This window comes from Labrus mixtus, chromosome 11, assembly GCF_963584025.1.
Source record: "Labrus mixtus chromosome 11, fLabMix1.1, whole genome shotgun sequence".
Taxonomy (NCBI): Eukaryota; Metazoa; Chordata; class Actinopteri; order Labriformes; family Labridae; genus Labrus; species Labrus mixtus.
In genome coordinates this window covers 4948928-4961114 of record NC_083622.1, presented here as the reverse complement: position 1 = coordinate 4961114, position 12187 = coordinate 4948928, and the positions used below count along the sequence as shown (strand labels likewise).

Below are 12187 nucleotides of genomic sequence, written 5' to 3'. Positions count from 1 at the left end.
ACGTAATCAGACGCCATTTAATAAAAGCATCTTTAATTGTTGTTTTTTTACAAAATCTTCTGTACAGTTTATTTATTACACACAAAGCAGGTTATTTACAACAAAGTTGCACATTTTCCATTTCATTTTAGAGAGATTCAGAACTGGTAAGCCTTTATATCACATCAAATACTGCACTGTTATCAGTCCAGTCAGTCATGATTCTTATAAATATACTATGTACATTTTCACATTCTGTTCATCATGGCTTCTTTCACTGTCCTCGCTGCTGATGAGAGCAACCTGGACTGTGACTGGAAACCACATTACATCAATGTTAAAGACGCACCTACTGTCATGTCTTTGGTTGTACTGATTTTTTTTAAAAGGTGTGACCTGCCCATTCCGATTTTGGCCAGTTCCGATTTTATTTCTTCAATTGACAGCGAAAAATAAAAAACGATTTGTACTATTGTATATTCATAATAAAACTGACTGTTAATAAAACCAATTAGGATGTTTAATGAAAATAACTGCACCGGGTTCATGACCATCAAACATTCTCCTGACTCCTGAAGGAATGAGGAATCACCCATCAAGTCACGACAGTTTGCGGCTATTTCATTTGGCTATTGCTTGCTGTCTCTTCTGTCTTTTTTTTTTTTTTAACACTAAGCTTCTCATTATCACTTTTAGCATTTCTTTGTTCTTAAGCTCTCTTCCTGTTATCTCTTTTCCTACCCTGCTCTTTACGTGGGTGCGTGTTGTATTCTCCAAAGAAAAGGAAAAACAATCTCTCAATTGCAACTCCAAAGGAAAACTTTGCCTCGGGAGATGTAAACATAGACTCATTGGTCTGCTGGCCGTAAAGCGTTTGGTCTGATTTACAAGGAATCCAACAGAAACAGAGGCATTCAGAAAATCTTTTGGTGGATGTTTGGTTTGCAATTTCAGTTAATATAGACATCAGTATATAATTGAGATTGTGTCATATTCAGTAAACGAAAAAGTGTTTGTACCATTACACCTTCTATGAGTCTCAAAGACCCTACCTGACATTTTCTATAAGCAGCTTTTACATTTTAAATGCCCGAGAAATTCAAGTAAGTGCCCAAAAAGTCTGACCACAGGTTTTTGCAACCGGGGCTGAATAGCAGCAGTTGCATGCTCATGTGTCCTTTTTACCCTCTTCTTGTGGAAGAGCCTGAGGCGTGGATCCATGAAGCACCAGCAGTCCACACAGAGTGAGAGAGATGCCCACCCACCATAGAGCTGCATGGGTCTCTCCAAAAATCAGCCTCCCCAGGATGGCCTGGAAACACAAACAAAAACTCACATGTAAAAAAAAAAGACAAAACATAAATGTGAGGTGAATGTAAGAGTCCCTTGAGAGCTTACTGAGGAGATGAAGTTGGATGCAGTGGTAGTGACTGTGGCCCTGGCTGAAGAGGAGCAGTGCCGGAGAGCTTTGGAGAAAAAGGTCCACATGACAGTATTACAGGTGAACAGCAGTCCAGCACACAGCAGCCGCAGAGGGATGTGAAGCTGGAAAACACACACACAGAGGACATCATGAGAAGGCTGCAGTCCGACATGTTAGCTTTGGGTAGATGAGTGCTGGAGACTGAATATGCCGCAGCATACAATTCAGATTTTTAACTTTACTTTTGAAGTCCTTAATGAGCAGAGGTGTTTTGTATGAAAACATGTGTGTAGGTTTTTTGAAAATGTTTTTGTTCACTAAACACCCTCTAAAAAGAAATGTTAAGAGAAGTGATGATTTGTCAAAAATATTTTTTCAACACAAGATGTTAAATGGATAACAAAAAATATCATCAAAGTTCAAATCAATGAGGAGTGAATCAAAACATGAACCCAGGCAATACAACACACAGCATCATAAATGATCACCTCTCAGGTTCAGGAATGGTTTTGAACTGTCTCTTTGTTAACATGAAAGATTTACTACAGCCTGTTACTTAAAAAACAACAGAAAATAACTCCTGTCTATTTTTGTATTTATTGAATAATGTGTAAAACATAAATACTGGCGCGGTGGGTTCAACGCGTTTAGATATTTATCCAAACTCCAGGTTGAAAGCAGAAACATTGACAACGTTATGGAGAGAAACGCGGAAATAGAGACAAACAGAGATACATGTTGTTGTTGTTGTTGTTGTTGTTGTTGTTGTTGTTGTTGTTGTTGTTGTTGTTGTTGTTTGAGTTCATCTCACCCAGTCACAAACTGCAGTCTGTCCGGGTGATCCAGTCCGGCTGAGCCCGGCCTCACACATGTCGCTCAGGTAGTGTGCGCCAAATGACAGCTTGGCAGTCAAAGAAGCTGCAGCACCCATGAACCCCGCCAATAACGCGTAAAGAGACCCTGATAACATAGCTGGAACTGTGAAACTAACTAATGAAAGAAACCTGAAACCACCCTGACAACAGTAGGCTATTTCATCTTCCTCTTTATGCTGTTTAGTCGGTTGGCACTCAGCTGTCAGAAGCATTATTGCCACCTACTGGGATGGAGTGTGGTCCAATTTCTTACCCCTTCATCAGTTATCAAACAAAGCATGCGTCATCCAATAAACATGAATTAACATGCTTAGGGGGGAGCGTGTTAATTTGTAGCGTATAATTTACATAGTCAATTATTTTATTTTCATTCTATACTCTGTCTCTGTAAATTTCCGCATTGATGCAGCTCTATTATATATCTATATATTATTATATATATATATATATATATATATATATATATAATATCTAAGTATAAATTATTATTATTAATTATTAACTGCCTTAGATTCAATAAAGCTACTCCAATTTAACTGGACATATTATTAAATAATTACGCCCTCAAAAAAAAAAATTCTCAAAATCGATTCATCAATTTGCTGGTGATGTATATCGATGGTTGGCAACATTAGCTACTATGGGTGGGATTATTACGGTGGCCCTGAAGTGCAAAACACAACAACAAATAAGAAAACACAACAACAAATAAGAAAACACAACAACAAATAAGAAAACACAACGACAAATCAAAAAACACTATGACATTAACATTAACGGAAAAGGTAGGTACCTGCAGTCGACAAGGATCGTTGCCGACTGGACGAACGCAATGTCCGTCTTTTTAACCGGAAGCATGCTGTGTGTGTTTTTTAATTTGTTGTTGTGTTTTCTTATTTGTTGTTGTGTTTTTTGATTTGTTGTTGTGTTTTTTGATTGTTGTTGTGTTTTGTGATTTGTTGTTGTGTTTTCTTATTTGTTGTTGTGTTTTTTGATTTGTTGTTGTGTTTTTTGATTGTTGTTGTGTTTTGTGATTTTTTGTTGTGTTTTCTTATTTGTTGTTGTGTTTTTTGATTTGTTGTTGTGTTTTGTGATTTGTTGTTGTGTTTTCTTATTTGTTGTTGTGTTTTTTGATTTGTTGTTGTGTTTTTTGATTTGTTGTTGTGTTTTTTGATTTGTTGTTGTGTTTTGTGATTTGTTGTTGTGTTTTGTTGTTGTGTTTTGTGATTTGTTGTTGTGTTTTGTGATTTGTTGTTGTGTTTTGTGATTTGTTGTTGTGTTTTCTTATTTGTTGTTGTGTTTTGTGATTTGTTGTTGTGTTTTCTTATTTGTTGTTGTGTTTTCTTATTTGTTGTTGTGTTTTTTGATTTGTTGTTGTGTTTTCTTATTTGTTGTTGTGTTTTGCACTTCAGGGCCACCGTAGTATTATAGATTATTATAACTTCACAAACGCAAACTTTACCCTTTTATTGTTATTTTTTCTAGTCTATAATTTACCCTTACAATTCTGACGTCCACCAGTAGATGGCGGTAAGGCAAAGACAGTGGCTTGAAACCTTCATAAACCCAACAGACGAAGAAGAAGACTTCCACCAATTGTGATCGCCTCTCAGGTCACGTGACTTGCAAAGCGGCACGTATCTTGTGTTTTGGTGTCGCTTGTCGAGGTATCTGTGTAGGCCTTTGTAATTCATTTGTTTGTACTGTGAACTCCTTCTGCGATGAACAAAAGCAAAGCCAGCGGCGTGTCGTGGGTAAAACCAGCGGAACCATCTTTTCTGAAGAAGTTTAAAAGTGATGTTGGTTATAAAGAAGGACCGACTGTGGACACGAAGGTTCGTATTCTGTGAAGTGGCTAATATGGCTATTTGTGTTAGCTCAGAGCCAGACCTGTTCCCTCATTTAAATTAAGTAAATATTGGCGTAAGATAGTCTTTTTTAATTTGTTTATATAGTGTTTAACAGACAGGGAGCCGATTTAACAACCATGTGTTACAGAAACAAGAACTAACCTCCGATCCTTTAATTTAAAGTACACAAACCTGCTCCTCCCCCTCAGATCTCCTTTATCCTCTTTAAATAATTTTATAATTGTCTTTTTACTCTAGATCCCCTTTTTATAAGAATTTTTTTTTAGGTTTCCATATTCCAAATTTAAATCTGTATTTTTTAATTTATTTTATGTTATATTTTTTATTTCTGAGTCTGTAATACAGTCTGTTTTTGAAAAGTCAAAATGTAAACGTGAAATCGGACCCCCCCTCCCCCAAGATAAAAATAAACTAATAGGACTTATTTTGCAATCCTAACATTGCCATGATTGGCTTTTCTAAAACCCATTTAAGGTTTGGGACACTACTGCATCATATTCTGTGATTGTTATTTTGATATCATCATCTTAGAAGTGGATGTAGTGTAGTGTAAGTTTGGCTCTTGGTTGGTTCTTAAGGGCTAGTTTGTTCTCAAGTTAATTAGAAATGCACATCAGTGATCTTATTTAAAGATTTGTATGCGTTAGAGGGGTGTCCTTAAAAGACTTTATGTGATTTTTCACACTTAAATGTAATGTAAATCAAGTATATCCTCTGAAAATAACTCTGTGAGTCATGACTGTCTACAATGGGTGTAACACCCGAGTCCCACTGTCTGTGATGCTTTCAGAGTCCTATCTTCAGTTTGTTTACATCGCCTGGACGGCCGACTGACTCCTCCCCTCGCGTATAAAATTTGTTTAATTGAGGGACTAGAGAAAAGAAGAATAACATACTGTACTCACTGCTTAACTGTGTTTCTAGATCACGCTCATTTCAGGTAAATTTACATGCAGTGTGAAGATACGAGCATAATAAAGATCCCTAGCATTAGCATGCTAACACAACAATGCACCGCGAGTTGTTTTGGTTTCATGCTGGTGCTCAAGGGCGACATCTGCTGGATCAAAAAATCGCATATAAAGCCTTTAATGTTGAAGAAATGCATTTTATGATTTTAAATAACTGAACCAAACTTTTCTTAAAAACTATGTAATATATTTAAGTTCAATAATAACATGAATTTATGAGGGACTGACCGATATTGATACTGAGGAGAGAAAAAAATCCTATACTAATATGTTGGCTGATATATTTCTTAGATTGATTTTTGATCTTGATCGATAGATATACACATTTATTGTGTTGATCCCTCAAAAGCAGTTATCATACACTTACAGAAAAGATATGTAATGAAGAAACATCACTTAACTGGAAAGTAACTGTACGTGCATCACTGCTTGACACTCAGGAGAGTGATAACACTTGTTGTAGTCCATATAGCACACTGCTGGTAAAATGATACTCAAATAAAATGCTAATTGTCTGCTGAATAAATCTTGTTATATCGGCGCGTATCAGATAAAATGAGATGAGACCGATAGTCACTTGATTAGTTATTATCGGCCGATATTATCTGCTGGACGATTAATAGGTCGGGCTCCAGTATTCATACCTACCACCATACTGTTACCAGTACGGGTTTGGTGGTTGAATGATTATTATAGTGTTATGAAAACATAGGGTTTTTTTTCACTCTTTAAATACTTACCTGTGTTTCTCCCCATCAGCGGCAGGCAATGCCAACATTGGATGATGACAGCGGAAGTGATCGGGACGATGAGTTACCTCAGGTTGTAGTCCTGAAAGGTGGAGACCTGACTGCAGATGATGTAAAGAAAATCAAGGGTGAAATCCGCACAGGAGGTGGAGCAGATAAAGGTAAGGCCGAGTCTGCATGTATTTATCCATACGCCAATAATATTTGGTATGCCAGGTTTGTTTTTTTCATATGTGCATACATGTTCATGCCAAAAATACCAGGATATCCTTTTACACCTTGTCCTCTTTGCAGTTTGCATGCTTTTCTCAACAATATTAAACTGTGACAGGTGGATGAGGAGGCCAGTTAATGTTGAAGGTGGACTAAAAAAAAAAAACATGTACCAATTGTATGCATATTGCATGAAAAGTGCATACTTTGAAGGGCAAATGCGATATGTCCTACAGCAAAATGGAAAAGTGTGTGTGGCCCTATTTTAATTAGGGCCTGACTGATATCTATATTGGGGAGAAATACATTTGATACCGATATATCTGATATCTTTCTTAGATCTGTGGTCGATCCGTAGAGACAGATATAGATATACACATTTATTGCGTTGACCCCTCAAGTGCAGTTATCAAACACTTGTGGAAAACAGAGTATAAGAAAGACAAGATGGTCTCTAATGGGAAAGTAGCTTCACGTGTGTGCATCACTGTTTCACACTCTGAAGGGTGATAATCCATATAGCACACTCTGCTGGTCAAAGTGAACTGTTTTAATACAATGAAACTCAAATGAACTACCGTTTGACTGATGAATATATCTACAAACATCGACACATATCTGCGATAAAATTAGCAGATACCAATAGTCACTGGATATGCTAATATCGGGTGATGTGATTGGCTGGTCGATTAATCGGTCTGACTCTAATTTGAATTGTGCTATTGCATAGACTGCCAAGAAGCATGTTTTAATGGTTCACACATTTTATTTTTCCACAGATGATAAACCGCCTCCTGATGGTAAAATTCTGTTCAAGAAACCAGCCAAGCGCTCCTCCTCTGACAAATTCCAGGGCATCACTGCCAGCTCCAGCAAGAAGAAGAAGAAGAGTGATGGAGAAGAGAAAGAGGCGGAGGTGGAAGAGGAGAAGGAAAAGGAAAAGGAAAAGGAGAAGGAGAAGGAGAAGGAGAAGGAGAAGAAGGAGGTGAAGTCTGGAAAAAAAGTAAAAAATAACAGCCTCCTGTCCTTCGGGGGAGACGAGGAGGAAGAGGAGGATTAAATGTTACTGATAAGACTCATAAACCTCTGTAAAAGAGAGAAATCAAAGTGAACATTAACGGTAAAATGTTTCATGTTAATGACAGACAAGAACAGACATGTATAGCAGAAGATTGTCTGGAGTTCATCCCGTTGTGAAGCGCCTCCATTCTGTAGTTCATTTTCAAGGATAATGCGAGTAGTTTTGCATCTGTTAGCCCGTCGACGACAACGAGTCTTTACTGTATATAACTGATGACTGTCTGTGAGTTTACTTTTACAGTGAAATGAAACCTATCCAAGATTTGAATAGGGCAACAACAAAAAAAAATCAGTCACAATGAACATCTGTCTTTTTGCATTTCTTAGTTTCACTATGTCTGTACAGCAGTACGGAAACAGTTTTTAGTTCTGAAGTGAAAAACACAGAAGTCATGTTCAAGCGGATACTTTCAAGGTGTTTCTCAAAACTTTGGATTGGCATTCTGTGCCAAGCAAACTATGCAACTCAATCTGATACATGGAAGCTAAGAAACAACAGATACAACAAAGAAGTGCACTGATTAATCTTTGGTTTTACACTGACCCGTGAACTTCATCACCTGGGTGATTAAAATGGTGAACGCTAACTTTTTTTTATACCGGTTAGTAAAATTGATTCTTTTTTTTCTTCTCTACTTCGTGTTCATGATATCTCTTCTGTTGTACTACAGTTATAAACTTTTAAAGACTTGTCTTCCTGAGTTCCTGGTGCCTTCCACTTAAGGGAACAAAAAAAACAACAATCTTTTCCACAAAAACAATAGATGCTTTGTACCACAGGTATAGGACATTCAACCCCTGATCCTAGAAGGTTTCTAGACATCACTGCAGATTTTTCTGCTCCTCATATAAAGGTCAACACACTTTAAATACTCCTCAGATCCATTCATTCAAATTGAGATGCTTTTGATGAGACATCAACTCTTGTTCTTGTGCACTGCCCCATGACGTCATCAGATGTGTTCTTATTGTTGTGTATTTACTACATTCAATGGTGTATTGGATGTATAAATATATCCTAGCTTCGACCAAGGAGCTGTATAACTATGTAGTAACAATGCATTCTTGTCAATGCAGTCGTATGATTTTTAAAATGTGAATATGATTTTATTGTGTGTATTTTTAGGAAACGTTTGTGGCTGTAACATTTGAAATATGAAACATTAAATCAGCTCTCTGACATCCTGCATTATAGGTTGATTTGTTTCCCTGTGTGGCTGTGTTACAGTTTCTTGAATCAGACCATCGACCTGCAGAACACATGACAATCACATCAGTCTGCTGTAGTAAACACGCTTTCTAATTATCACATGATGGTTTGCTTACACTCTAGGATCTTTTCCATAAAGGCTGATCTCTTGTGTCATGCCTTCAGAGAACTGTAATCATGTATGAACATTCAACAAACATAATTAGATTATATCAAGGTGACTTCAGTGTTTTCTCATTTTGATTTGAATCAGTTAGTTCATCTGGGTAAATACATTTCACTGTCTGTTTAACTGTTCAAATCAAAATTGACGGTTTACAGCCAGAAGGTGATAAGCTAAGCTGTAACAAGGTAGGAAAAGTTAAACTGTGAGGTCAAATTGTCAGCTGCTAATGGGCAGATTGTGTTAACTTTGTGGAGTCAAGTACAAAATCTGATTTGCCACATGAGATCCATGTTCCTGGATCAACATCCCACATTTTCTCAAAATGAATTCCTTTGTGGCTCACTCATATTTCCAGATTCTAAGTTTCCAGTCTCCACATTCCCCCCTAGTCACACCTTCTGTTTTTCACCATTTAATAGTATATCATACTGTACAGATGGAAGAAGCACAACATATAATCCTACAGTATGCTTAAGGAAAGGAACAGCAGGGAAAATGACGAGTTATGGATTTTTAAAAATCTATATTATTCTTCTAATTATTTCACATTACCATTTTAGTTCCTGCTTTAAGGTCAGAACTAAAATAAGTATTCTAAAATTGAAAATTCTTCTGACTTTATTTACTCAGAAATAATAATTGTGTGTATTGAGTTCATATGTTTCACCCTGAAAGAGACACCGATATGTATCATAATAATCGGGGTGGGCTTAAATTGTGGTTAGAAACATGTATCGAGCAACATAAAAGTTTTAGAGAATTCGTGTACTTGTTTATAAAGAATCATTAGGTTACTTTATCATCATTATTTTCATGGTATGTGTGTTTTCATAGAGATGTTGTTAAACCGCATCAGTAAAGTTATAACCAGCAGTGACTGTGTGTGCTCGCGTTATTAATACTTTCTATAAATGTGGCTCCTTTGTCCTGCAGCTTTACCTGAACTTTTCGTTCGGTTCCTAAAGCTGAACAGCATAGAGATCAGGTCAACAGCTTAAAGGAATTTCTAGCAACTTTCGCCATTGTCAAACTAAACCTATGCTATCATAATGTATGAATTCTAACTATATCGACTACTCTTTCTGATATGATTTTCATCAGATTGATGTATCACAGGTAATTGCTCTTTTGGTGTAGTGTGGGTGGCTCTTAAAAGAGCCTTTGTGTTTGTTGAAGTCAGGATTTGGGTCTTTACTTCTTGGCGGCCTTCTCGGTCTTCTTGGGCAGGAGAACAGCCTGGATGTTGGGCAGCACTCCTCCTTGAGCGATGGTCACTCCTCCGAGCAGCTTGTTGAGCTCCTCGTCGTTGCGGACAGCCAGCTGCAGGTGACGGGGGATGATACGGGTCTTCTTGTTGTCACGGGCAGCGTTACCGGCCAACTCCAGGATCTCAGCGGTCAGGTACTCGAGCACAGCCGCCAGGTAGACGGGGGCTCCGGCACCAACACGCTGGGCATAGTTTCCTTTACGCAGCAGCCTGTGAACACGACCGACCGGGAACTGGAGTCCAGCACGGGAGGAGCGGGTCTTTGCCTTTGCTCTGGCTTTTCCACCGGTTTTGCCTCTTCCTGACATGGTTTAGGTTAATCTCTAGAGTCGGGACTGAGAGAAATGTGCTCTAGGCGGAAATGCCCTCTATTATATGTCCGCGGAGCGCGCGCGTTTTCCTGCCCCTCCAACCAGAAAAGGGGCCCCCAGGCTCCCAGCTGCGCTCCACAGTTTGAACAACCTTTTCTCCAATGAGCAGCGGAGATGTAAGCGGGGGCTCGCTCCCCCCGTCGGGGGCTGAGCTCCAGAAGCAACCCGTCACCAATCAGAGGCCGGAGGTCCGAAGCAGCGTCATCGTTACACATCCACTCCTCTGCTTTAAGAGCAGCTCGTCCCATAGCTCCCTACATTTTTCTCCCGCTCAGAGAGACAAGACACAATGGCAAGAACCAAGCAGACCGCTCGTAAGTCCACAGGAGGCAAAGCCCCCAGAAAGCAGCTGGCCACCAAGGCTGCCCGTAAGAGCGCCCCGGCCACCGGCGGCGTGAAGAAGCCCCATCGTTACAGGCCCGGAACCGTGGCTCTCAGAGAGATCCGTCGTTACCAGAAATCCACCGAGCTGCTGATCCGCAAGCTGCCCTTCCAGCGTCTGGTCCGTGAGATCGCTCAGGACTTCAAGACCGACCTGCGCTTCCAGAGCTCCGCTGTCATGGCTCTGCAGGAGGCCAGCGAGGCTTACCTGGTCGGTCTCTTCGAGGACACCAACCTGTGCGCCATCCACGCCAAGAGGGTCACCATTATGCCCAAAGACATCCAGCTGGCCAGAAGGATCCGCGGAGAGAGAGCTTAATCTGTCTACTGCTCCAAAACAACCACAACGGCTCTTTTAAGAGCCACCACATTTTACTAAAGAGATCTTCCTGTACTGTCTAATTTAGTCCCATTTTATGGACTAAGTAATATCCGACTAAAAGGATACGCAGTGCTGCAACCAGACACAATAAACCAATTCCTATGATGCACATATAGCATATTGTATAGAGCACATATTACAACGTTGTTACTAATACACACTCTACTTATTTTCCATTATATTTCCAGGATTTTTCACAGATATAGTCTATATATAAATATCTTAATATTAAGGCTCCCTCGTTTTTAATCTTTCAGCTAAAATAACTGCTGTAAATGACAAGCACACACTCTCAACTCAGGATCAATCAAACAACTTATTGGGAAGGAGCTAAGAGTTGTCAAGACATTAGAGAAACAAATACAATGCTTACAAATGATTATAACACATAAGACCACAAGAAGCTAACATTTAAAACATCTCACTATACCTATAGGTTCGGAGGTACCTCATGGAACAGCAGAGACAGGAACAGAACCAGATAATAAGCAGGTTACTGGAATTTATAAGCAGAAATGAAGATAGGGGAAATAGTAGATTCTCACAAGTAGCCTATAAACTCAACACTCATAACACTTGTTATGAGTTGACGCTATACAAATAAAAATTGATTGATTGATGGATGACTCACTATACCTTATTATTCACACTGATTTATTGATGTTAGACCAAGAACATACTTAGTAGTCGTCACCTTAAATGCAGCATCAGGAAAAAGTTAAGTTCAACAGCCCCAGCCTTGATTATGCTTATTCTAATATCTACATTCAAATAAGGCTTGATTGAAACTAATTTATCATACAATCATTCAGGCTAAATCAATAATTTGCTCAAGTCAAATGTGTCAGTGAAAAATTGTTTTCTAATTCAATGCACATGCTGATAGTGGTCTGAAATTCAACAAAAGAATTGTAACAAGTTGTATTCAGCTAACGACTTGATGCAGAGAGTCCTGACTTATATTGAAATATAGCTTACATGAATTGTCATTGACTGCAGTAAAATCAATTTGACACATTGTAGACAACATCGGACTGGCAAGCTCTTACTCCACTTTTAAATCTCTTTCAAAAACATTTTTACAAATGTGCTTTTAGGGGATTTGTTGTTTGAGTGTGTTTTTCTTTTTCGTTTATTACTAATTATGGTAGAATCCAGGGCAGTATCTTAAATCTCTTATCTCCTTTATCTTTTATCCTTTTATGGTTTCAATCTGCTTTTAACTCAAAACCTTGCCTTTATGTGAGTT

The 12187-nt window shown here is 38.6% G+C and overlaps 3 protein-coding genes across 3 annotated transcripts; 1 reads left to right on the top strand and 2 right to left on the bottom strand.

Annotated features, from left to right (window-relative positions):
* Positions 1 to 16: 16 nt before the first annotated feature.
* tmem42a (transmembrane protein 42a) lies at positions 17 to 2464 on the bottom strand. Its single transcript, XM_061049691.1, has 3 exons — positions 2214 to 2464; positions 1378 to 1524; positions 17 to 1291 (listed from the first exon to the last, which is right to left on the bottom strand). Exons 1-3 carry the CDS (start codon positions 2370 to 2372, stop codon positions 1148 to 1150), a joined length of 450 nt encoding a protein of 149 aa, XP_060905674.1. The 5' UTR covers positions 2373 to 2464; the 3' UTR covers positions 17 to 1147.
* Positions 2465 to 3932: 1468 nt separating this feature from the next.
* On the top strand, positions 3933 to 8348 carry kiaa1143 (KIAA1143 ortholog). The gene is made up of 3 exons (XM_061049690.1): positions 3933 to 4112; positions 5879 to 6029; positions 6861 to 8348. The coding sequence occupies exons 1-3, from the start codon at positions 3999 to 4001 to the stop codon at positions 7139 to 7141; spliced, it is 546 nt and encodes a 181-aa protein (XP_060905673.1). The 5' UTR covers positions 3933 to 3998; the 3' UTR covers positions 7142 to 8348.
* Positions 8349 to 9722: 1374 nt separating this feature from the next.
* On the bottom strand, positions 9723 to 10225 carry LOC132983407 (histone H2A). The gene has a single exon (XM_061049693.1). It carries the CDS (start codon positions 10110 to 10112, stop codon positions 9729 to 9731), a length of 384 nt encoding a protein of 127 aa, XP_060905676.1. The 5' UTR covers positions 10113 to 10225; the 3' UTR covers positions 9723 to 9728.
* Between the last annotated feature and the right edge of the window lie 1962 nt (positions 10226 to 12187).